The sequence below is a fragment of the Panicum virgatum genome, chromosome 3N (genome assembly GCF_016808335.1).
Source record: "Panicum virgatum strain AP13 chromosome 3N, P.virgatum_v5, whole genome shotgun sequence".
In the NCBI taxonomy this organism is placed as follows: domain Eukaryota; kingdom Viridiplantae; phylum Streptophyta; class Magnoliopsida; order Poales; family Poaceae; genus Panicum; species Panicum virgatum.
The window spans coordinates 17261013-17287362 of NC_053147.1; the positions used below are offsets into that span (position 1 = coordinate 17261013).

The 26350-nt window shown below is 47.4% G+C and overlaps 2 protein-coding genes across 4 annotated transcripts in view; one reads left to right on the top strand and one right to left on the bottom strand.

Moving 5' to 3' along the window:
• The window catches only part of LOC120664723 (zinc finger protein BRUTUS-like), a 48373-nt gene extending 22705 nt beyond the window's left edge, over positions 1-25668 (bottom strand). The window contains exons 1-15 of one of the 3 annotated variants that reach the window (XM_039944029.1): positions 25277-25570; positions 24214-24423; positions 23412-23606; positions 22972-23315; positions 22376-22601; positions 22104-22272; positions 20804-22006; positions 20548-20719; positions 20209-20430; positions 19605-19742; positions 18953-19187; positions 18819-18878; positions 18239-18310; positions 18019-18157; positions 12826-13286 (exon numbers count right to left, since the gene is read on the bottom strand). In XM_039944029.1, coding sequence (XP_039799963.1) covers positions 18023-18157; positions 18239-18310; positions 18819-18878; positions 18953-19187; positions 19605-19742; positions 20209-20430; positions 20548-20719; positions 20804-22006; positions 22104-22272; positions 22376-22601; positions 22972-23315; positions 23412-23606; positions 24214-24423; positions 25277-25570 — 3675 coding nt within the window. In that variant the 3' untranslated portion in view covers positions 12826-13286; positions 18019-18022. Of the gene's footprint in view, positions 1-12825; positions 13287-16246; positions 16508-18018; positions 18158-18238; positions 18311-18818; positions 18879-18952; positions 19188-19604; positions 19743-20208; positions 20431-20547; positions 20720-20803; positions 22007-22103; positions 22273-22375; positions 22602-22971; positions 23316-23411; positions 23607-24213; positions 24424-25276 lie in introns of those variants that run through there. The other 2 variants (XM_039944028.1, XM_039944030.1) reach the window with 2 other exon arrangements.
• On the top strand, positions 13332-18137 carry LOC120664724. Its single transcript, XM_039944032.1, has 6 exons — positions 13332-14072; positions 14197-14276; positions 14509-16272; positions 16384-16513; positions 16638-17292; positions 17461-18137. The coding sequence occupies exons 1-6, from the start codon at positions 13904-13906 to the stop codon at positions 17567-17569; spliced, it is 2907 nt and encodes a 968-aa protein (XP_039799966.1). The 5' UTR covers positions 13332-13903; the 3' UTR covers positions 17570-18137.
• Positions 25669-26350: the final 682 nt, after the last annotated feature.

Genomic DNA, 26350 nt, shown 5'->3' on the forward strand with positions numbered 1-26350 from the left:
CGACAAATCGTGCAATATCCGCCTTCATTCCATTCCACCAATATTTTTGTCTTAAATCCATATACATCTTGGTGGATCCTGGGTGAATAGAATATGCTGAGTTATGAGCCTCGTCCATGATCACTTGCCGGAAGCCCCCTTCTTTGGGTACACAAATTCTATCCTTGTACCACAAGGTTCCCTTATCATCTACTCAAAAATCCGGTGCCTTATTTTCTCCAGTCTGCGTTCGGATTTCCATCAAGTCCTTGTCCGAACTTTATGCCTTTTTAATTTTATCCTCCAGAGTAGGTTGAATGCTTATCTTGCGAATGGAACCTCGAGGAACAATGTGCACATTCAATCGTGCCATTTCTTCCTGCAGATGGGCATCCTTGGGCCCATAAGATTTCCGGCTTAAGGCATCTGCTACCACATTAGCTTTGCCAGGGTGGTAATGAATTTCCAAATTATAGTCCTTAACCAATTCCAACCATCCTCTTTGCCTTAAGTTCAAATCCGGTTGGGTGAAGATATACTTCAAACTCTTATGGTCGGTATAAATCTCACATTTATTTCCAATCAAATAATGTCTCCAAATCTTAAGGGCATGCACTACGGCTGCAAATTCTAAATCATGGGTTGGATAATTCTGCTCATGAGGCCTGAGTTGGCGGGAAGCGTATGCAACAACTTTCCCGTCTTGCATCAGTACACAACCCAATCCTTGTCGGGATGCATCACAATAAATGACAAAATCCCGATGAATGTCCGGTAGGGTCAGCACTGGGGCGGTCGTCAACCTATTCTTCAATTCTTGAAAACTCCTCTCACATGACTCTGTCCAGGTGAATTTCTTCTCCTTCTTGAGCATCTCTGTCATGGGCCGGGCTATCTTGGAAAATCCTTCAAAGAATCTCCGATAATATCCAGCTAATCCAAGAAAACTTCTGATTTCACTAACATTGGTCGGTTGCTGCCAGTTGGAAACTGCTTCGACCTTCTCGGGGTCCACTGCTACTCCTTCTGCGGTTAGAATATGTCCAAGAAAAACTACTTTCTCAAGCCAGAATTCACACTTGCTGAATTTGGCATATAGTTTATGTACTCTCAACTTTTCCAATACTACCCGCAGATGTTGCTCGTGTTCCTGAACACTCTTGGAGTAAATAAGTATGTCGTCGATAAAGACTACGACAAACTTATCTAACTCGTTCATAAACACTTTGTTCATGAGGTTCATGAAATATGCAGGTGCATTGGTGAGTCCAAAAGACATTATGGTAAACTCAAACTGCCCGTAACGGGTGACAAAAGCTATTTTTGAAATGTCGCTTTCTCTAATCTTGAGCTAAAAATACCCTGACCTCAGATCAATTTTGGAGAAGTACTTGGCTCCTTTTAGCTAATCATAAAGGTCATCAATCCTGGGGAGGGGGTACTTACTCTTGATGGTAACTTCGTTCAGCGCCCGGTAATCTACACACAACCTCATACTCCCGTCCTTCTTCTTGACAAATAGGACTGGGGCTCCCCAAGGCGACAAGCTTGGTCTGATGAAGCCAATTCGTTGTAGTTCTTCCAACTGCTTCTTTAATTCCGCCAATTTAGAAGCTGTCATCCTATAGCGTCTCTTGGCTATAGGGGCGGTTCCAGGGACAAGGTCGATGACAAACTCTATATCCCTATCTGGTGCCATTCCAGGGAGTTCTTCCGGGAAAACATCCGGGTATTCATTTACTACCGGGACTTCTTCCAAGGACTTGGCTTCCATGCTAAACACCATTGGGTCAGATCCACTTCCCCGAGTATGGCAGGTCACTCGTACTCCTTCTGGGTTTGTTAGGTGTACCACTTTATCAGTACAACCTATGAGACCATTGTGTCGGCTTAGCCAGTCCATTCCAAGGATCACGTCTATTCCCTTAGACTTAAGTACTACTAGGTCTGCTAGAAATTCTACCCCACTTAAATTGATCCTTACCCGTAGACAACCTAGTTGACACTTGATGTCACCTCCAGGCGTCCGGGTTAATAGGGGTGTTTTTAGTAGTACTGTAGGTATATTGTGCTTTTCCACAAAACTCGAGGATATGAACGAGTGTGATGCTCCAGAATCAAATAGTACTGTTGCAAGAGCTGAGCTGACTAGGTACTCACCGAGCACTACGCCCTGGGCTCCTTGAGCCTCCTGCGTGTTGATGTGGTTGATGCGGGCTCGTCCAAATGACTGCTGGGGCTGCCTCATCTGCTGACTGTTGTTGTTGGTGTTGATGTTGTTGCGGATGAGCACTCGGTTGGCACCTGACAGAACTGGCCTTGGTCCATTCACTGTATTGGAGAAGGCTGATGTAGCAGGCTTGTTCTTGGCATATAGGCAGTTAGCAATGAAATGCCCTGTCTCTCGGCAGTTGAAACAGACCCTAGCATTGCTGTTGTTGGTGGTGACTTGACTGGCATTGCTCTGCGGGGCTTTCATGATGTTCTGGCTCCTAAACTGTGTGTTAGGGGCATGTGGCCCTGTCACCTGGGACTGAGTCCTATACTGCATTGGGGCATGATATCTTGGTGCCATACAGCTGGAATTCCTTGGTTTCTGGAAGCGGTCCTGCTGGCGGGCCTTGCTTTCCAGAAACTTGCGCTTGTTATCCTTCCTTTCTTCAGTTTTGGCCCATTCTGTAAGAATGGCCTTGTTCATCAGAGTGTTGAAGTCTGGATAGACCTGCGGAGTAAGCAAGGTCTGGAGTTCTGGGTTTAATCCTTTCTTGAACATGTCCTACTTCTTCTCATCATCATTCACTTCTTCTGGTGCATATCGGGCCAGCTCCATGAACTGGTAGGTGTACTCTTCTACTGACATACTCCCTTGCTGCAGTGCATGGAACTCATCTGCCTTGCGTTTCATGGTGGCCGAGGGGATATGGTAGCGGCGGAACTCCTTCACGAATTCCTTCCAAGTGATGGTGGAGGCATATTTGGCAGCAGCGCAGTAATTTTCCCACCAGGCTAAGGCAGTCACGGTGAGTTGGTGGGCTGCCAGAAGGACTTTGTCTCGGTCCTGGCACTCGAACGGCTCAAGCTTCCTCTGAATTACACGTAGCCAGTCATCTGCATCCAAGGCTTGCTAGATCCGACAAGGGTGGGCGGCTTGGTCCTCAAAAAAGCTGTCAGCTTGTCATTCATGGTATGCTCTTGAGGCCGCTTGTTTACGAGGGCATTGGCCAGTGTTTCTAGGATGAGGGTTTGGTTGTGGATTATCTGTGCTAGGTCTCCGAGGGGTGGTGGTGGTGGCTAGGGCTGGAAACGAGCCGAGCCGAGCTGAGCTCGGCTCGGCTCAGCAAGTGAACGAGCCGAGCTCGGCTCGGCTCGCTATTTTGCGAGCCAGAAAATCAGGCTCGGCTCGGCTCGGTGGAGGCTCGCGAGCCGGCTCGAGCCGGCTCGCGAGCCACACTAAACAATGTGAACTAAACTCAAAATAAATTAATTTACTTTTTTTTGAATGATAACAATAATTATGTGGCATATATTTCTTATGTACATACAAATTGCTATGTTATATGTATAAATATTAATTTATACCACTAATGATGAAGAATTAATTCATCAATCATCGTGAAATTATTCTTAAACTGTATTTGGTCGAGCTCGCGAGCCGGCTCGTGAGCCTGAACGAGCCGGCTCGGCTCGGCTCGCTATTTTTGCGAGCCAAAAAATCTGGCTCGGCTCGGCTCGTTTGAGGCTCGCGAGCTGCTCCGAGCCGAGCCGTTCCGAGCCCGAGCCGAGCTACGAGCCACGAGCTATTTTTCCAGCCCTAGTGGTGGCAGTGGCACTTCTCGATTTCCTCCTTCGTTCTGGCTCACTTCCTGTTCTTCCTGAGGGGGGTTCTGTCCATTAGGCTGCACTCCCGTACCAGTGACTACAGGGTTCCGAATGCGGGAGGCCCTCATAACGCTTCGGGAAGCCATCTGTACATTGGGTAGAGTTTTTGTGAGATTGGGATTAAGTGATGTTTAAGTTGTTTAATTCGTATTTTTGAAAAGGCAGAATTTACCTTCTGCCGAAAAACACACCAACTAACAAGCACACAAACATAACAAACAATAAGCACAAACAACTTTATTACTGCAAGGGAGGGTACAACACGGGGACCAGACTAAAACGCGTACTACACGTTCGGGTACAGATTCACACTTAAGGGTACAACTTAAGCCAAAGGGGGCTTGGGAGGGTGCAACACTAGGATAGCGTCGGTCATTCTACTCGCGGGGCGAACCTTCTTCTGGGGCGGAGTGTGCGAGTAGTCCTTGCTCTCCGTCCTCTAGGTTTCCGTTTTCCCTGGGTTGCGCAGTGGCTTCTCTTTCGACGGCGGCAGTAGGCCCTTCGGGGTTCTCGGGTGGGGCTTGTGGGGTTCCCAAGAGTGGTCCCCATCCTATGACAGGCGTCCCGAGGAGAATATGGTCTTCTCCTATTGCCGGGACTGGTGTCCCACTTCTGGTCCATTCTTGCATACGCCAGTGTCGGGCTTGCCTGAGGCTTTCCTGAGCGACTGCTTCGCTGCTGACCGCAGCTGCGGCTCTTGCCTCGGCTTGGGCTGCTCGGATCTGTTGCAGCCTTACCGCGAGCTCTGCTTGCTCGGCTCGATGGGTCTGCTCCCTCAGAATGTTGGCTTGCTCGTCAAAGAGCTGATCCAAGGAGGCTAGATAAGTAGCCACTTGGTACAGAGGGTCTTCTTCGTGGCGGCGCCATTCCAGACTCCTCATGCATACTTCCCAAACTGGGGTTCTGATGGCCGGAGGGAAGAATCTCATTGGTGTGGAAGCGAGGTGTCTTTCAAAAATCTGGCACAGGTAACGGAGTGACTTTCTGACGGCCAAGGGATAAGTGTCTTGGTGCCTAAATCCTATAGCGGTCACTCGCCATGGCTGGATGTCGGGGTAGCGGTCACTACTGGCGATGACCAGGATCACCCTGCAGCGGAGGGTACAATGGTGCTCATACTCTCTGCTGTAGTACCTTGGGCGTTCCGTAACGCCAAGGCTTTCCAGGGCGTTGATCAACAGGTTGGGGAAGCCAGGTGCAGCTTGGCAATTTCTCTGGGTCCATCCTTCCTCAGCCATCTGAAAATAAAGATAGGGTGAACAAATTTTGCACGAGTATTTGGGTACAAAGGGGACAGATGGTATTTATTACTGCAACATGGGGAATATAGATTTCATGGATACACATTTATTAGGATAGGGTTCTAGCTCGGAGTGCTACTCCTATCATGGGGACTCTTCCTCAATCCGGATAGGGCGCTTCTTTGGTGGAAGACACTGATCCATCACATCATCTTCGGTCTGAGTACCTTTATCCCAATGAGTTTCTTCGGGTTCTTCTTCTTCCTCCTCTATCCACCCACCTATTCCTCTGCGAACCTCGTATTCTTGCATTTGGGCTTGGAGAGCGGCTAGGGAATACTCGGCGCGTGCGGCTCTTGTCCATTGCTCCTCCAGTTCTTGGGTTGCCTTTTCTGCCCTGTGGATCTGTTGCTTCAATTGTGCCACTTGTTTGCGGTAAAGTTCATCCAGGCTGGTGAGATAGATGGATAGGTGGGAGACTGTATCTTCTAAGTCCTCTTCTTCTCTCCCAAGTCCTCTCATCCGGGCAATCCATGTGCGTCCTCTTCCTTCCGTAGGCGGGAAAAATCCCATAGGAGTCTGCTGAAGATTGTGCTTGTAGATCACACGCAGACGTCGCAGGGCTTTACGGGCGGCATTTCGGTAGGTGTCAGGGAAGCGAAAGCCAGTGGTGGAGATGAACCAAGGGTCCACGTCAGGGTAGCGGGTGCTCTTTCCCACGAAGATCATAATGTCGCACCGAAGAGTGCCCCTGGAGTCGTACTCCCGGTAGACGTACTCTGGTGGGTCCACCACTCCGACGTGTTCCAGGCTGAGTATCAATAACTTAGGAAGACCGGGCTCTGCGTGGCAGATTCAGCCACTCCATCCATTGTCAGCCATCTGGAATAGGGCAAGAACCAATGGTGAGTGTTTGTGTGGAAAAAAGGATTGAGTAAGGAAAAATCCTAATGTGAAAAGGGCCTGAAGATGGGTTTCGCTCCTAGGGCCACGTCCTACGGCCAACCTACGGCTCTGATACCACCTGAAGCGTCCCCTCATAAGAGAAGACTTAAAAGTGATACAATATCAGTCCCAGGAGGCTGATAACACTTTTATTACATCAGATGGTACATCACCGTACAACCCTACGCGGAAGTGGGTAGTGAAGCGCCACTATCGCGAGGATAACAACTAACACCCACACAACGATATTAACTACGAAAAGGGGGTCGTCAGAGTATTGCACCATGCAAAAACTCCTGCAGATGACCCTAATCTACAGGCAAGGTTGGGTGCAGGACGGAACCTCTACTCGACGTCTTCGGGAACGAAGTCTGGATCTTCCTCTGTAAAAATTAAGAATGGGGTGAGTACAAACGTACTCAGCAAGTCCAACCAGACCCACGGAGGGGGTATAACCAGAATATAATGCACATGGTAAATCAAGGATAAGGCTAGGGTTTAATTTGCGAAAAGCAATATTTTATGCAGGGGTTCATTTAAAAGAAAGGATTTTCAAAGTAAGTTTTTCTTGCACCGAGTAACACGTAGTGTTGACCCACACAGGATCCGAGTTTTAAGCTGCTACCGGACTCCTCATCCGCCGTAGCACATGGCACAACTGCCGGACACTTTTCCCAAAACAACTCACGCCAACCCATCCCTTCCCAGAATAAACACTAGTTGCGTGACCACACTGTAACTCGCCCAGTACCGTGGGCATGGCTATTCGAATAGATTCTTAACTCTGCAGAGGTGTGCAACTTTACCCACAAGCGGGGTACCGCAACTCGATCACCTTAGTGTCGGTGCAGATCCCAACAAAGCCATTACCCACCTTAGCTAGACCTTACTAGCCATCACGGGATCCACCAAGGGGTCATTGACCTATCACATAGGTTTTATCCGGGGCATAAGTCACACAGAGCTAATCCCTTCTCCTTGATCACCCGTTGCTCTCAGCTCTCCTGATGGCTATCAGACTAACTAGTGGGGTTTATGCTAAGCCGTTGCCCATTCAACGGTCAAGTGGTTTGCACGATAGTGGAGTTAGGTGAGATGACACACCAACTCGGTCCTTAATTGTGACAAGATGGATATCTCCCTTCCCTACTCTGCCACATAGGCACGAGCACACCAATCGGCAATCACACAGAAATGCCATCCATCCCGTCTGAACTCATCTTTCGAAATTTCACATTTTTCCCTTCCCACACACTCACACATTTTCCTTTTATAAAATGAATTTTATTGAGTTTAAGGTCCTAAGCATTCTAGTAGCGATTAACGTCCAAACGCATTCAGACATTAACCTAGGTGGTCAAGGAATGGTTATAACAAATCAAGGGGTGGCTATCCAACCGTGTTTTCAGCAGGCAAAACATATGCAGTTTTGTAAAACAGGCCAATAGGTTGTGTTTATAAAAACTAGGACAAAACATGCATCAAAGGATGGGATGGAACTTGCAGTCTTCAAATCCTTCCGGGGGTTCCTGATCGAAGTGCTGTCCTTCGGGCTCGGGGTCGCAGAACTGGTCCTCGTTCGCTTGCTCGCAGTACTGCTCGTCGACGGGCTCTCCTTCGTTCACACCGTGATCTACGACGTATACAAACAAGCACACAATCAAGAAAAAGAAATAAAAGTTTTATCGTTGAGCTCGAATCGGAAACGATTGAGATATGGAGATAGGAGTAATATTTTTGGGCGATTTCCTAATGACATGGCCAAAGCTATGCTAGAAATGGCATGGTAAAGTTTCGGATCGATCGGAGGTTGTTTGGCACATAAAATGATAAGCTCTATAAAGGTTCAGGGGTTAAATAAGGGTCCAGGGACTTGTTTGTAACTATTTTTGAGATGGCAAGGGCTTAATTTGTATTTTAGAACTTATCTGGGTCATTCTGAAAAGGGTCAGGGGTTTATTTAGAAATACATTTATATGAGGGAAGGGTTTTATTTTGGAATGTAATAAATGGAAGGGTTTAATTTGCAAAACGGGATAAAGGGTGGAGGGGTTCTTTAAGGAATAGAGGGAAGGGGAGGGGTTTTTTTTGGCAAAGATGACATCTTCTTCTTCCTCCCTCCACGGGAAACAGAGGAATGGAGGGGGCGGGCGTCGGCGGCGTTTGGCCGGCGGCCCTGGGCCACGATTGCGGACGGGAGGAGGGGGAAAGGAGCAGGGAGAACCGTGGGGCCGATCCCCGGCCGCGGCGCCAGTGGAGGTGGCCCGTGGAAGCTTGGCCACGGCGGCGGGCGGCCATGGTCGTGGTGGTGCCCCTGCGTGGCTCGGCGGCGACCGGAAGCTGGGGGAAACAAGGGGGGAGGTGAGGAGGCTCTATTGCGCCCCTTACCTTAGGCAGAGGTGGCGCAAGGCGGCTTGGCCACGAAGGCCGGCGGCAGCGGGCAGAGGCGCTAGCGGCGGCGGCGCTGTGCGGCTCGGGAGGGGGCGCGTGGGAGCTGAGCGGCTTGTGGAGCTCAAGGGCGACGCGGAGGGCCTCTTTATAGCCAAGGAATGGCGGTGGAGCAGTCGGGGTGTGGGTGGCGATCGGCGAGCGGCACGGCGGGCCTTAATGGCGTTCGGCCGGTCGCTCGTGTCGTGACGCGGCGTGCGGGCGGTGGCATGGGCGTCAAGGACGTCATCGAGCACGTGGAGGAGGGGGCGCGTAGCGGCCTTGCGAGCTGGGCTCGCCGTGTGCACGAGCGCCAAGGCGGCGGTGCTGTGCCGTGCGGCGCGGCGCGGCGCGTGGGCCACGTGCGCGCGCCTGGGCCACGTGCGCGCGCGTGGATAAGGCAGGGGAGCAGCGCGCGCGTACGGCCGGCGTTGATGGCGGGAGCTGTGCGCGGCCGCGTGTGCGCGCAACAGCGGCTTGCGCGGCGAGGGCAGAGGGCGGCAGCGGTGGTGCGCGCGTGCGCGGGGCAGGGAGCAGGGCATGCGGGGCAGGGAGCGGCGAGCGGCGCGGGGGAGTGCGCGTGGGCCGCAGGCCCGTGGGGTCGGCCGGGGGCGCGCACTGCAGCGCGTGGGCAAGGGCAGTGGCGGCCTGAGCGGCGCTCGGGGGCGCGCGGTGCGCGGCAGAGAAGGGAGGGAGAAAGGGGAGAGAGAAGGAGGGAGAAAAAGAAAGAGAGGGGAAAAAAGGAAAAAGGAAAAGAAGAGAAAGGAAAGGAGGAAGAGAGAGAGAGGGCGAGCGTGCGCCGGCAGCGATCGCGGCCCCGGTCGGCCACGCTCAGCAGTCGCATGCGCGCGAGGACGAAGCCACAAGGAAAGGGGTCGGGGGGGTTGGAAATCGGACGTTTGGAACAGAGAAAGATTCCGGGAATTAGGGTTCAGGGTTTTAGGAGGATTTTGAGCTCAACGATGAAAAGTTTTGAAAAAAAAATTTAGTGCGTGATTTAATTTTGATAGATTTTCGGGATGTCACAACCAGTCACCATTGTTCACTCAGGAAGTACAAGGAAGAGCACCTGCTGTTCAGTTTACAGTCAATGGGACACAATATAACATGGGATATTACCTAGCAGATGGTATTTATCCAGAGTGGGCAGCATTTGTCAAAACAATCAACAGACCTCATACTGCTAAGGCTAAATTGTATGCACAACGCCAAGAAGCAGCAAGAAAAGATGTGGAATGAGCTTTTAGGGTTTTGCAAAAACGTTGGGCCATCATACGTCACCCAGCACGTCTTTGGGAAAGGGAAGAACTGGCTGATATTATGTATACTTGTATAATTTTGCATAACATGATAGTTGAGGATGAGAGAGGCTCCTATGATATACCTGATGACAATACGTATGAACAAGGGCCATTTTCTGCGCAAACAGCAGGGCTTCACCATGGACCTATCTATGGATTTGCAGATGTCCTAGAGAAACATAGGGAGATTCGAGATCGACATATGGCAAAAATATGGTGCCGAGCAAAATTAAAGTTGATTTGTTTCTTGTCGATTCTAAGCATTACTAGTTTATTAGTGTTTCCAACCTTGTACTCTACCCGTTTGTATTCAGGTCAAATTGAACTTTTTAATGAATAAAAAGCGCAAGTCTTTTGACTACATCGTTAGTTCTTCTTATCTTCCTACTAAAGATAGAACTAGTACTTGCACTGGACTTGCCTCGAGCAAGCAAATCTCAACACCAACCACATCGGAAGCCAACCAAATCATTCCAGGAGCAGGGAGATAGGAGATTATTATATTACCTGCTCTCGTTCAGGTCGATGGTGTGGTGGTTGGAGATCTTGCCCAGGAGGCGTAGGAGGGAGACCTCGTACGAGCGGAGCCCCAACACGGCGTCCCCGGAGCGGATGTCATCGGTGGAGGTGAGCGTCGCCAGCACCAGCTGCTGCCGGGGGTGGCGGCTCCCAGAGAGACGCCGGATCTTGTCTCGCCCCATCAGGACCCCGGCCTTCGTTCTCCTCGCATCCCGGGGCCAGAAGCCCACCTGCCGCGCGCAAAGTCATCCGTTGGGCTCGATCTGAGCCCGCCATGGCTAGGGAGCGGGAGGCAAGTGCCAATCGCCGGATCCGGGTGGAAGAGATCGAGGGCGACGGCGGCAGACTGGATAGGGTTTGCAGGAGGATTTGGGAACGTAAGTTTCCCACGCGCGAAGGAAAAAGAGGAGGCGGAGGGGAAGCGATATTTTATTAACGTACGGGCCCACCTTATTGTATATCCAATCATTTGCGCATTGTGGTGATGTTTTTAGACTATTGATATTTACTGTGGCCCCCACCTTATGGACCGTGTGGTCCTTTAACATTGACTTTGCCCTAAGGGAGGAACAGAGAGAAGCAAGATTTCAAGGACCCTCTAGGTCTAGGTAAGGTTGGTACAATCAATAGTACAGGGCTACAGGAATCGATCTACTCGTTGCTGGGACGGTAAAAGGACACCGGGAGTTGAATGAACGATCACTCTGGGCCCTGTTTGGTTTATGTGTAGTACTACTAGCACATATTTCCCGAGAAAAAAATCTTTAATGCATGGAGTACTAAACGAAGTTTATTTGCAAAACCTTTTCACGGATGGGTGTAACTTTTCACGACGAATCTAATGATAGTAATTAATCGATGATTGGCTACAGTGATGCTACAGTAACCATCCTCGAATCGTGCGGTCAAAGGCCTCATTAGGTTCGTCTCGCGAAGTAGAACACGGCTGTGGAGTTAGTTTTGTAAATTACCTTTATTTAGCACCCTTAATTATTGGTCAAAATTTTTGTGCTACTTGTGCTAACCTAAACCAAACAGGGCCCTGTCTCTGGTCAGTTCACTGTTCACTTCACCGCCTCGAACTGCTAGTACTGCTTGTGCCGTGCCGTATCGGTTCAACGCGTGCATCAGTGCATGCATCATCATCCAGGGAGAATCTTTTCAAAAAAAAAATCATCATCCAGGGAGAGAAGAGGAGGGCACTCCTGTTTCTGTGGCCGGCCCAATTTTGGGTCGGCCTCGAGCCCTCGACGCCTTCCGTCCCTCCCCATTTCGAGCGACGCAAGTACTGCGACCACGACGATTTGCTCTAACCCCCCCGGCAGTTAAGATCCAAAGCATCGACAGGCACATCACAGCAGTTTACTACTCGACAAGTGCCTCTGCAGGTGGGCCCCCGGAGGTGCCCGTTGACAGGGGGGGTTGGACCATGCACGGCGCACGGACGAGGTGTCAGGGTCACAATCACAAGGCTGATAGTAGATGGTACGGTCCTCGGGCGGGTGCGAGTCAGGCCACTGGGCAGGCTGTGGGGTGGCTCACTCGACTGTGTGCGCACCGCGCAGTACTCGTACCCCGCCATTGAACAGGGTGCTGCAATCTCGGACAAGCTCCTAGAAACGAGCTGATGCTCATCTCCCGGCAGGTATGGTCCGCAAATGGTGAACTAATAAGGCGATCAGAATTATCAAAAAAGAAAAAAGGCAATCAGCCAATAATCTATAATCGGTGGTAGTGGTTGACTGAAAGACCCTGGTATCAACGGGGCCGGAAGCACCCCCATCCACATCCACCGTAGCAGTTTACTACTATGCGCTAATCCTGGCTATTAATTAAACTGCTAGTAGTCAACGCTGTGCCCAAGGATGTCCGACTAGAAACATGCTTAGAATATGAGGCCGCATTTGACCCGGCCGGATCAGTGGGTTCAGCACTCAAGGCTGCCCGTCTCATCAAGGACCAAAAAAAAACAAATTAAACGCCGGTTTCGTCGTTGTTGTCGTGTGATGCATCATTTTATTCGTTGTTGTCGTGTGATGCATCATTTTATTCTGCCGCCGCGGAACAGGCACTATAAGCATTTGAAAAGTTTCGAATTTCAAATCAAGCGTCTTTGTTCATATGCGCCATCCTCCTCAAACTTCCTAGTGCAGGGTAGTTGACATTTGACAAAAAGGGAGCAAACATACTCCGGGATTGCTAAGGGGGTGTTTAGTTCCAAAAAAAATTCTACAGTACCCGTCACATCAAATCTTCGGACACATGCATGAGACATTAAATGCAGTTGAAAAAATAATTAATTACACAGTCTAACTGATTACCACGAGATGAATTTTTTAAGTCTAATTAGTTCATGATTGAACATTATTTGTCAAATAACAACGAAATGTGCTACAGTCCCAAAACCCAAATTTTTTCACCAACTAAACACACGCTAACGTTTCTCTCGGGCAGTAAATGGAAGAGAGGTAGCAGGTGGCCGTGTATCTCTAGTTCAGTTACGAGGAGTATACTTGATATGTCCGTTTACGGTGTACCGCACAAGCAACCTTTTCTCTTTGCTTTGACCTCACTCTTCGGTTAGCTAGACAATAGACATGAGTCGGCCGCCCAACATCCAACCAGAGGTTGATGCACCATCACCGTACGTGCCGGGGGCATCTGAGCACTCACTCTAATCGCCCTGTAATGATACAGATAGCAGCATCTTCGCTAGGATATTGTGCGAGCAAATTGTTACCATCGCTATGTTCCGTTACTGATGCTGTCTAGCATTACAAGCAACGTTTCGCTTTTCCTGTCCTACCTTTGCCTTGAATTGCCCTCAATTCTCCGTTGGAGTCACAGTAGCCATATATTTTTTTCCTTCTGAAACTGTGTTTACGGAGCACAGTAACAAGTTGGATCAGGACCTGTCCAAAGCTCCAACAGAACCCCAGAGATGTCCGCGCAGAAAGGTTCCCCTGACAGGGCTGTCACCTTCGCATCACGCAAGCTGACCCACACATGCAAAGAAACAAACAAAAACAGTCATGAGACGTCGCTTCCTATCTGCAACAACCAACAGTGCCAAGAGAAGCCTGCAGAGAGCGCCCGCACAACACAAGTCCCCTCCTGGGCTCCTAGCGTCCTCTTCTCTCTCCCCCTCCTGGCCTCCTCTCCGTTCTCCAGTCGCCCGATTCCAACACATGGATCATCTGCCATCATGCTCTGGTTCACTACATCAGTTTTAATTTTGTTCGATTTTGGATTTGGTTTAGGAAGGGTTCACAGGACTGAGAGGAAACTCACAGTTCAGTAGTCATATCTGAGCAAGAGTTCCACCTGTGGCTTTTGTTCTCAAGCAATTGTCAATGTTTGTTCATGGGATCATGGGATGTGACCAAGGCATTTAGTGATCCCGTCAAGATTCAGCAAGTCAAGAAGAATTGGAGGTAGCAGTTATACTAGGAGAGAGAAATTCCCCCCTCTTTTCTGTTTCTTGCATTTATTTTGGGCTTTGTAAGTATATGTGCGGAAGTGAGGAGGCATCCGAGATTCAAAGGGAGGACATGCATTCCGGTACAAGGCGAGAGGAGAATTGAGTTTGAATTCTCTTGCGGGCGTGGAGACATGAAGAACGGCAGCGGCGGCGCCTCCGCACCCAGCGCCGGCGGCGGCAGCCTGGCGATCGCCGAGCGGCAGAAGCCGACGCCATCGTGCGTGGCGGCGCTGTTCCAGATGTTCGCCAGGAGGAAGCTCTTCTCCTCATCCTCAAAGAAGAGCAAGCTACTCCCCTCAGGTAAGATTGCAACGAAACTGCATTGTCCGTGCTGCGCGCAAATCATCTTTATCCCCCCCCCCCCTCCGGGGGAATCCTGCGAATCAGCCGCTGTTCGTCAGCCTTTGCATATTCGGTGTTTCAGTGCGCGCACAGAAGTTCTCGCCTGGGAGACCGGCGAGCGGCGGCGAGAAGACGGCGGCGGCCAAGATGAGGCCCCTTTTGGTACAGCAAAATTTCCTCTTTCTTTTTCTTCATCAGATTTTTTTTGGGGGCATGAAACTGCAATTTTGCATTGGAGTTCTTGTTCTGAAATTGTAATGAACTGACTCTGAAATTCTGAGCCCTTTGCTTCCAGCAAAAAAATTATGCCTGAAATGATACTTTCCCCTTCTTCCAAGCCACTGTTTATTTGTTTTTCCAATAGCTCAAAGTCATTCATGTTCTTCTTCTCCAGCTTGATTCTGCAGATTACTCAAGGAGCAAAGTTGAAAGCAATGGCACCAGTCACTACCCACAGCCTGGCCAAGACAGAAACTGCAGTGAGAATGAAATGTGTGCTCCAGGAGTGGTAGCCCGGCTGATGGGTCTCAGCTCGATGCCGACAGTGAACCATCTACGGCCGACCAAAGCCGCAGACTCCACCAAGCTCGGGGACCACTGGAATTCAGGCCCTCAAGATTGGTCCGGTACATCTCGGAGCATATACACATCGCCTCAGAAGCAACAGAAGACAGGGCAGGTCTTAGATGATCGGCGGCAGGACAATGGAAGTCAGTTCAATGCTCCAGATACACGGCCATTGTGGCCACGAAGGCATGCACACAAGGTGGCCTCACCTATTAAGAGCCCAAGGTCGATGTCCAGCAGGAACAAGGCTCGGCTGATTGAAGCAGCAGTCAAGGTTCTGGAACCTGGGTTGCAATCAAGGACTCGCCGTCTCTCACGGCGACATGCATATTTGGAGTATCCATGCAGCAGTGATGATGGTGTGCCTGGTGCTGCTGCTGTCTTGCATAATTTGTCTGATCAATTCTTAAGGGATGTGTCTGATGTCGATGCACAAAGATTAGGTGCTCACAACATGGAGGCTACATCTCTGCACAACTCAACCTCTAATAAGTGGATTGAAGAGGATACTAGCAGAAATACTTTTCTGTTTAGGAGGTCAGACCAGAATGTACCGTGTCAAATTCAACCTGAAGGAAATGGCTCGAGTGAGAAACCTGCGTTTGAGGACAGGGCTAAGAGGACCTCCAATTGTGCTGCTGTTACAAATAGAAATAGAGATGCCCGAAAAATTCATCCTAGGAACAGATCCCGGGAGAGCGCTTGTCGTGGCCCTCTTAAGCAAAACAACCTGAAGCAGAATACACTACCTGCAGCTTGTAGAGAGGCAGATCCAGGATATATGGTCCAAAGGAATCAACATAGAAGTAGGGAGCAAAATGCGATAAACACAGCCCAGGACTTTGTTTCTCTGAACAAAAGGATGAGTGACAGTAAATCTTTGAGGTCAAAAAGAAAGGAGTTGGATAGATTTGGTGAGTCTCGTACTAATGTAGAGAACAAGAACATGACCATAAAAGGTCGTCAAAGCAGCAGCATGCATAGTGATACTTCTAACAAACTGAAGCTAAAGACTGTAACTGTAACGCCAAAATCTATGGAGAAAGATATAATAATTGCAAAAGGAGCAGGATTGGTCAGTGAGAAGCCGAAGTCTGCCAGTCAAAACTGTGCAAGGAGTGATTTCCAGAGACAGTCAGTTCCATGCAACGTTTCGAGGGGTAACAAGAAATCAGGCATTATTTCTTCCAATTTCAGCTCACCAGTGAAAGTTGATGCCACTTCTTTGTGTGGTGACAATGCTACAAGAATGGGTACCGTTGTTCAGGGATCTCCAGTCAGTGCTTGCTCTAAGAGACACTCTCGTAGAGACTGGCAAAGAGGATTAGTTTCCAGGGAAGTATTACAAGGCATATCAAGTCTGGAGGCCACAGAATCAGTTTTCTTTAACCAAGATGAGTTGAAAAATAGAGATATTCCTGGTGGTAGACCAGCCTCTTCTTTGTTTGAAAAGAAGTGGGCTGTACGTGTTACAGAAGAATCTTTGAGTGATGCGCTGCTACACCAGCGCAACTCAGTGGATACTGTGACTTATGGCTTCAGAGACAATTCTAAACGGGTCCAGATGTGTGAAACTCGTAAGAAGCATGAGGTCAGTTGATCCTTCTTGTTCTCAACCGTTGCATAACACAGAGACATTCTCATGGAAACAGAAATTTTAATTTAGTCTGACAGAAAATTCTTGGCTCGCTACTATCTGCAGGCTGATGCAAAATGTTGCAGTCCATCTCCATCTATATCCAGAGGTAGCAATAAGAAAACCCATACATCTACTCTGCAATCTACATATGCGGATGACGCCTTTGTTCCATGTATTCCCCTCAAAACTGCAGGTAAGGAAACAACCATTTTAGTGCGTTGAAAAAAAGTTTGCCATGTTATCATGTTAAGACACGCAACATCCTGGTAATTTGAGCTGTGTTGTGACTGTTTCTTGTCATCAACTACTACCAACAGAAGCCGCCTTCACCGACTGCCATCCAACAGAGACATGTACACCGGCTGCTAGCATGCAAGATGCAACTACAGAGAGCAACCCCAGGTGTTCCGAGCCCAACTTTGGCCAGCACGGTGCTCAACCGTTCGAGCTGGAAGTCCAAGACGGCAAGCTGAAACACCCTGAAGAGGTTACAACAACCGTCGAGCTGCTGCTAACAAACGTCCGCTCTTCTACTCGACATAAATCAAAGGAGACGTCCAGGACGTTCCTCCTCCGGACAATTGAGTCTGCTCTGTCCACCTTGACGCCGGGCTCCAAGCAGGATCTCAACAACACCATCAAGGAGGCCAAGGAAGCGAGCTCGCTAAGGAACCTCGCGCTCGATCTCGTCTGGGACTGCCTGGACTCGATGTGCACCCAGCTCTGCGACTCGGGCTACAGGTCGTTCACGAAGCTGGGCCTGGTCTGCACCGAGGAGAGGCTGGTTGCGGAGGTCGCCAGGTGCAGCGACATGGCTGGGTGGGGTTTGGACGAACTGGCTGTTAATGAAGTGGAGAAAGCGGTTGAAGCTGGCATTAATTCGATGCAGCAGGAAGCGTTTCAGATCGGAGCCCAGATCGAGCAGGATCTGGTCCAGGAGCTTGTGGACGAGATCGGGCTTGACTTGTTCAGGTGTTGGTGACTTCCATAATACATGATTGATAATTCCTTAGTTAATACTTCGCATGTTTCTCAATGCCAAGCTGCCTTACGTTGGCAAAGCCGGCTGGTCGGCAAGACTGTTAGGGCAGCATGCCAACATGCATATCGTTAACATGCCGGGTGCGTGCTGACTCGCAGGGGCGACAGGCGAGGAGAACTAGAGCGCACTGGCGCACTGCTCCCTCATACCGCTCCGCCTCGTACGGCCACGGGGAAAGGAGGTTGGGGCCTTTGTCTGAGCGGGTGAGAATAATCAATCAAGACGCGCGCCCGCAGCGCGCGCTCCGCGCCGTGCGCCTGCGGTGCCGCGTGCTAGAGATCAAGACGAGGAATTCAGGGCGCCTCGCTCGGGAAAGGGAAGAACAATCAATGAGCTGGCCGCGTCGTTGGTCTGGACCCTGAGGCCTGAGGGTCTCCCGCACGGGTCAAGACTCACGGTTCAAGACCGGCTGGGCAGATTCGGTTTCGGTCGTCTCGTTCTCGTGGCAACTGCGTGGATAGAAAACGACCGACGCCAATCCGCAGTGGAGGACTGGAACCTATCAAGCGACCGGCTATGAAACGAAAACGAATGCCTTTGTTATCACAGCTACAAGCACAAGGTTTCTCGCCCGTAGATATAAATATCTACAAATGAATCGCAGAAAAGAAATTACAAAGTGTGAAACTTGCAGGGGGGGGGGGGGGGAGTCTCGCCTGGTTAGTTTGATGTAGAACACTCTACCGTGTCGGTCTTGATGACCCTGGTGTTGTACGAACCACAGAAGCCACATTTGTGGTAGAGCCAATGGAACCGTGATCTGCCTTTTCTCTCACAGTCGTTACATAGTATATCCTGGGACAGTCGCGCAACGTAATGGTAAATACACGCACGAGATATACGAAATAATGAACCGGGAATAGGCGAGTAACTTACCTGATACCGGTCCTGGTATTCCTCAGGGAGCTGCTCTGCAGCCAGCAAACCGTCAAGCATGCCAAAATACACCTTCAGAAGCGAAAGGTTGCATCAACTACCATCTTAACGGACTAGATAATGTGGCAAATGGCTGTAGAACGTAAATCATCAAGGTATTTGAGCAGAATAACATGTTCAGAAACAATACTGATACGCCAGTAGACCACTCTAGAAGCTCGAAAACATTTAGCCGGAGATGCCAAGAGAAAGCACCAAGGAATTTACTAATAGAAGGGGGTCCAAACGAAGCCTCTAAGGCTGTCTAAATAGGCTTGCTGTTTCTACTACGAGTCCAAATAAGAAATACTGCTTGAAAAAAGGAAACAGCGCTTTCTACATAGGTATGAGCAACTTGGAGTGCATAGTGCGACCAGCTTATAATAGATCAAAGTCTGTTTCTTGGCCCTTCTATATATTTATTTTCAAAATTGAACACACTTCAAGCAGCACAAGAATAGTATTCCTATGGACTGTCAGTGGCAGAGCAAATCAAATGGCAAACGCAAAATACTCTTTCAGCTTAAGTTGTGTAGTTTACCGTCATATCTCCCAAGGATTTGCAGCAGATTGGACAAGTGTAGTGCGTACAAGTATATGCCTGAAATTAAACATGTCAAAACAGCACTTACTCCAGCCATAGTAGTAAATGAAAATACTACTAGATTATCATACCTGAAAGCAAGCCGAATGCATAAAATGGCCACAAGGAAGACCTTTAACTGGTGCACTTGATGTAAATAGAAAGTCGCAGCAAATCGGGCAGTTCATCTCTAGCATCTTTTCTCGGCACTTGTGTTCTATCATCTTTATCCCAAGGCAACAATTGCATTTCATGCAATGGAAGAAATCAGTGCCCAAGCCATTCCCAAGACGACACAAGTTACAAAAAGGACAATGGTAGATGCTCCTGTGAAAAAGCCAGAATTAGGAGTGTCTAAATGTCACAAAGATGAACCACATCAACCAAGAAACTTCATGTAATGATGCAACAAAATAAAAAAAAACTGAATGTGGCACACAATATAATAGGCACTCTAACATCTTACTATTTAGTGGCGTGAAGCTCAAACTAATGCATGAAGCTGAATTTAGAGAAGAAAATAGCACAGGGCAATGTTATTGCTCATAAGTAGAATACAATAATACGAGGATAATAGAATAAGCACCCATAAATTTGGCACGAAGAAATAAAATCAACATCGTTCCAAAAGATAACGGTGAAAACTAAGTCACCAATGCATTTATGTGAGAATTTTACACAAGCTACAAAGACGAGGACCGAATACTGCACAAGGAACTAAAATGCAGATCTGTACGGTATTACCTTTCATCGTCAAAAAACTTGCATATGCTACAATAATATTTTGCCATGGACAGTCCATTGCAAGAAGGGGTTTGGCAATTTGGACCAACTGGTTGAACATTCAGACACAGCATGCACATCATCTCCACCACTGCTTTCCTACAAATAGTAGCCCCACAAAGTAAGCTAAGTATATAACTTTTTTTCCTTGTAACAGATTACTAAGTTCTAACAATCAGCAGATCTTAACACAGAAAATATTGCTTTTTTCCCCTTAACAATCAGATCTTAGCACAGGTAGTCCCAGTATACAAATACAAGAACGTTGTTTTGTCCTTATTATGCAAAATTTAAATACCAAGAGCCAAATATCCCATAAGAAAATAAAAGCTGCAATTAGAAAGTTCAATGAGAGAAAAAGGGATTATTTCACAAGGAAAGCGCAGGTCCATAGCAGCACCACAAACAACTCTCTCCAAGTAAAACTGCATGCTTATTTCATTATTTGATATTGGTAGTTCAATCTTTTAAAAAAAATCTTAAAATTCTACTAGCATAAGAAGTACATAAGTCTCCCTCAGCAGGAAAAGTGTGGAAAACAAAATGAGTGCCGTGGTGAAGTTACCTGTCCATTGTATGGTCACTAACTTTATCATGACAAAATCTGCATGTGAATAGCTTATTGCAGCAGGCAGCAACAAACTTGCAGTTTCGTTTGTAATGCTCACAACCAAATATTTGTTTCTCTGGGTCTCGGTATGAAGGAAAACAACCAGGTAGTCGTGTACACCCGTTATGTTCTTCGGCACCTGGTTGTGGTGATTTCTGCTGAGCAGCTATCCAACGGCTGAAATTACAAAATAGAAATATATATAATAGCCCCACCAACTTATTGGCTGTGTTATAAGGGGGGATTAATGGGCAATGTCACTTAACTTATTTACTGTATTTTTAAAAAACAAACCTGGTCATGAGATTTTGGATCAGATAGGCCTTCCTCCTTGGATCAAGAGTAGAATCTCGAGAGACCTTACGTATCTCAGCCTCGAGCTCACTCTGGTTCATTCGGAAGATGTCCTTCCAACCAGGTCTAAACATCTGGTCATTCTGTTCAAGATTCTCCTGAAAATGACTTTCTACAATGCCAAAGAAAAAATATCTCAGTAACATAGAAGTCCCTTACACCATTCTGGAGGAGAGGAGAACTAACTGGAACATACCTTCTGAAGGAGCGGAAGCATTATCTGATGGGTCAGATGAAGTTGAAGGTCCCTTCCACCATTCATTTAGCCACTCGTCGAACATTGTATTCTTGGTGGCTTGCTTCCATGTATCCAGCATCTTGTTCTGTTCCTCTAGACTAAGTGCTGATGTGACCCAAGGTAACATTGACTGCAGAACCTCAGCACCAGTAGTTCCAATTATGCGGCCAATGATCTTATCCTGCTCATCTACAGAAAAATGTTTATCAAACAATGGCCACAACTCAAGTTCTTCTCTGTGAACGTGATTTGACAAGGTGACCCGGATAGACTTGCATAATCCTTGAAGCTTTGTCAAAAGTTCATTACGCTTTCTAGCCCAATCAATCTCATTATTTGAAATATGATCTGTTCCATCTTCAACATCAAGGGGGTGGCTCAAACTGTCATGTAGTTGCAAAAGTTCAGATAGGACAGTGGATATATCTTGGAACAATTCTTCTTCCTGCTTGTGATCAAGAGTGTATGAATGGCTGACATTGTGGAGTGCCTCCTTTGATTCAAGAGCAGGAAATACAATCTCATCTTCAGCATTGCTGTGTGCTCTATATAGACCCCACAGTAAACGAAACCTTCCGATGAATTGGCGAAGGCAAGATTCATTCCCGTCAATAAGCTTTCCAGATTCCACATCTAAGAACTCTAAATCCTTACGAATTGCCTTATGAAATTTGAATATGGTATCAATTGGCCTACAAATATTATCTGGGCCAGAAAATGGTGTGTCTGTCTCCCATGAAAAAAGGCTTGAATATAATGAAGGTGCAGAATAATTGTATGGCAGAGAGCGAAAGGATTTTGCAGGGGTAAATGAATTAACACCGAGGTAGCTACTTTCTACTCTTAACCTGGGAATGCAGCAGGGTCTGTTGTTAGACAGGGATGCTTGAGTACCAGCACTTTGGGAGCAGTGACTTCTGTTAATATTAATGCTAGATTCTCCGTGACTTGCTCGCTTTACTGGTCTGGAAAAAACTCCATTGTTACTTGCATAACATGGACAGAATGACTGGCATGTTTTGAAATCATTTCCATTCAATGCACAGCTTGCTGTTCCTGATGCCAAGCATATGAACTTTCCAGGACTGGATGTGTCCTCCAAACGACCTTTGCATGCCCAGCCGGAGAGAAGGGTGACCAATGAAGTTTCAGAGGAAGGTGCTGTGATGCATTATCAGTAAATAATTTAAAATTAGGAAAATCTGTGCAAAACTGTTATATTATTCAAGAGAGAAATAGAAAAGGTGAACACATATACCTCCCGATCGCATATTCTGAAGAAAAGACACTGCTTCTGCATCATTCAGCTTCGCTACAAACCATGGTAGAACATGCTCCAATAGCTTTAGTGGCATGACACATATACTCTTATATAAAAGTTCCCTTTGTTTCTCTGGAGAGAAATTTTTCCTAGCTTTAGGAAGTACCTGGGTAACAAAGGTAAACAAGAGCTGAGAATCTGTTGGGAAAGTAGAGTTAATATATTCTGACTGATAGAACAGCAGTCCGCTTTTTTAATACTAAACTAACCTTTGTTTCCTCATCACTGAAGTGCCTCTCGATTTTCTGCATAATTTCATCAGCTTGTGAACATAACTCAGAATAAAAATCCACTACAGTTGATCTGGCTCCTGCAATTCGGATTTGTTCAATTAAACTCCTAAATTTATTAAACCGACGCTCCTCTTCAGCATGCTCCTGCACAAAGGATAATTCACCGTCCACTGCTGGGAATATAACTTGATCCTCGGCAATACTGCAGACCAACGAAAATGCAACTGATGAAACTAAAGAAAATCAATACACTACACTTGTGAGCACAAAAAAACATAGTTGGATCTAAATTCAAGTGCTTTGAAGAAAAAAAGATTACATTTATTATAAGCAACGCAAATAAAGAACATATTCTAGCATATGGCTAGTATGTTCACATCTTCACTGTGGCATCTGTTGCGGCTCAAAAGTCAAGGCATAACGAGTTGTTGCATCACATCTAAGCAATATAATGTGCAGCTGATAACTATCAATAAGTCTAACATGATAGAAATAAAATTTAATCGATTGCCAATTTGATGCAACAGATTGTGAAACAAGATTCAAATGACTTGATATTCAAAGCATCATACCTGTGGAAAATGCACACATCTGCAACAAATTGCAGCCTCATATTAAAGCCTTCTATGTCAGAAAAGTCTCCTGACTGCTGGATCCTTTTCGCCTCTTCTGCTATATCACTCAATTCTCTCCGAATAGCATTGTGCCAATACAGAATTTCATCAATTGGATGCACGACCAGCTCACTAGATTCTGTGGACTTCCTCTTTCCAATTTTAGAGTGCTCAAATGTGCATGTATGTTTATCTGTTTGATCACAGCTATACTCACATGTAAAACTGCCTTTCGAATAAGGATCACTGAAATCTTGTGCCATTGTTCTGAATGAGTTCCCTCCAATCCATGCAAATATAACCTTCACAAAGTAAAAAAAAAAAACTAAATTAACTGAGAGACACCAATAGCTTTATAGATGGAAAGCTAAGATGCATGATGTCATAATCATGAGGACCTCTTGGAGGAGTTTTTCTTCAGGAACTATTTTACGTAGGCAGTCAAGAATATCTTGATTGTCATCAGGAGAAACAGAAGCAGAAATCCATGGAAGGAAGTCTGCCATCATATTTACAGGGATGCTGCATAAGAACTGCCAAACTAAATTAGCCTGTTCTTCATGTGAAAACTTGTTGATGAGCAATGGGAAGACCTGCAAAGTTCTCAGAAGATTAGACGACAGCATTATGCCCTATGCTGGAAGAAGAGCACAATACTAAAGCCAGTCTGAATTCAGAAGGACACTGAAATGCTGAACAGTTGCATAATTCAGATACACTTTAAATTAAACGACCACGACCTAAAGAGGTTACGCAGCATTTGTTGAAGTTCAAGGATACACTTCCCTTTGGTGTAAATCAATATGAATACTACACTTGTTTAGCAGTGATTTCTAGAAGTGTCTCAGCTAGTAGCAATAGTTAGGATGCGAATTGTGAAGTTACTAAATGTGCCTTACCATGTTTAACCTGTTGCTCAGTAAAATGTTTAGAACTACAGATGAGAACAGACTGTCCAACTATAGATGTTTTCCTAAAATGCGTAGACAACCATGTGGTTCGATTACAACAATACTGTTACAAATGTGACAAGAGCAACTAAAAAGTTGAGAATGATTCCTTATTAGACTACTACAGAGCATGCCAACGCATCCCATACACCTGCTTCATGGAGAAACTGAAAGCCTGCTAGCTTTATTTCAGTATTTAATCAAAATATATACAGAAGGCATGACATAATAAGCAGGGAAACGAGAAAACCTGTTCTTCTTCCTTGGACATATGCTGGGTTAGAGACGTTTGAATTGCTCCAGTACAGGATGCAAGTTCCCTCCGAATAGCATCATCATTCTGCACATCCAGCTGTAGCAGAGCAAATAGATGTTCAAACAGATCATTTTCCCCTTCGTGTTCAAGAGAATATGTCCCTGCGACATTTTTCACTCGAATATCAAGTGCTGGAAAAATAACCTGCAATTACCAATAGAAGAATCTTATATCTCATAATGTTATGTAAACACTTTGCATCACAATAGACTTATATTGCCCTATAAATCTCCTCAAATATACCGACTTATTGGATCTATGAAAAACAGAAATTATCTACAGTGAAAATATGCAGGGTCCATTTTTGAACAATCATCAGAATATAAAAGGCATCGCATTTCCCAGTATGGCCGTATGAAACAGGAACAATAGTTGTGATCACAAATAACATATTTGTTTGCAACAATTCACACAAGGGATTGCAGCCTTCATATGGTCCAAGTATCAAGCTTCTAACGGGACTTAAAATGAAACAAGTTTAATCTACTCTGTTGTTAACAAGCCACAGTGGCTATGCTACTCCAACAAGTACTACAAAAAATGCAATCCAAGATGGAACCGCATAAGTCAGACGCTACCAGGGTGGCATATTAGTTTAACGCATAACGAGACGTTGGCACCACAGTGCAGTCGAATCCCGCGTATAATGTCAGACAACAGCTAAGTTGTTTGCAGTCACATGGCCCGTACACGTAAACGAATCTCAGACTACGCACTTGAGCATAACCAAATCACAGCCAACTGGCTGCGCTTGCAAACTCCACCCGTTTTCAGATCATGTCGGTGCAACCGCGATTCAACCGGAACCGAACCAAATCCTGCCAACCTTGTGACACTTGCGCAACTACGAAATCATCCCCTCCCTCCTCCCAACCAGCACAATTCCGCAGGCTCGTAACTCGTAGCCGCCACGATTTCAGTACCAAACCAGCGAAAAACAGAAATGCAACGAGAAACAGCAGAATCGCCGGCCGCGCTGGGCCCGAACCGCACGTACCGCGTCCTCAGCGTGGCAGTGGTGCCTGTAGACGGCGAAGAGGAAGCGGCAGCGCGCCTCGAGCGCCGCTACGCCCCCGCCCCCGCCCCCGCCCGCGGGCTCCGTCGTCGCGAGCCGCACCGCCGCGGCGTGCATCCGCTCCAGCTCCGCGCGGATCGCCTTGTGGAAGTAGACGAAGATGAGCACGGGCGCCTCGGCCGCCGACCCGCCCCCGCTGCCGCCAGCGGCCGACGGCGGAGGGGACCGCGGGATCGCCGCCGCGATCGTGCCCTCCCCGGCCATCGGCGTCGCCATGCTCTCCGCTCGCTCCGGCTGCGCCTGCGCAGCCCGGTGGCTCTGCTTGCGCTGGTGCGCGTCCGGCTCGCTCGCCCGCTCGGCAAACTTTTTCGGTGGGTTTTTTTTTCTGACTCGTTAATTTGTTGTTTTCTGTGGGCTTATATGCTCGCGGCCGCCGGGCGGCGCGGCTGCGAGTGGGCTCTGCCTCTGCGTGCGCCGGTGGTGGTCTGGTCTGGTGGGGGCCTCCGCTCACTCTCCCGTGGGATTTCATTTTATGGAGCTGCGTTTGACTTTTCTAAGGATCAGGTAGAGCCTAACTTGGGAAGGTGTCTCACAAATACTAGTACTCCGTAGTTTTAAAAAAAATACTAGTACTCCGTAGCGTAGTACATTGGGTGTGTTTTTACTGAGTTGTACTTGTACACTCTGTTATAGCTTTTCCGTAAAGTTACGTCAGATGAGATCGATGTAAATTGTAAATGGTTACGGCATTGGCCATCCAATTCTGACCGAGAGTGTCGCCAAGGGGTTAGCTTGAACATTCAAGGACGATGCCAACACCCGCCATGCATACATGTATATTCTGATATTCTTATATCGTGTCTCAACTCTGACCGCCCCTGAAAGAAGTTCAGACTTGAGACACGGTATAAGAGTCTACCACACAGTGTCTTACTAAGTCTAATGATCTCGTTTTAATTAACTTGACGCAGGTGCCCCCAAGTTGCAGCTATTAAAAGAATCCTCGACCATCCATCCAAAAACAGAAGAAAATTACAAAAATCGTGTGGACGTGCC

Coding starts and splice junctions, on each gene's coding strand:
- LOC120664724 (XM_039944032.1), top strand. CDS start 13,904: ATGAAGAACGGCAGCGGCGGCGCCTCCGCACCCAGCGCCGGCGGCGGC. Junction 14,277..14,508: donor CCAAGATGAGGCCCCTTTTG/GTACAGCAAAAT, acceptor CTTCTTCTCCAG/CTTGATTCTGCAGATTACTC. Junction 16,514..16,637: donor TATTCCCCTCAAAACTGCAG/GTAAGGAAACAA, acceptor TACTACCAACAG/AAGCCGCCTTCACCGACTGC.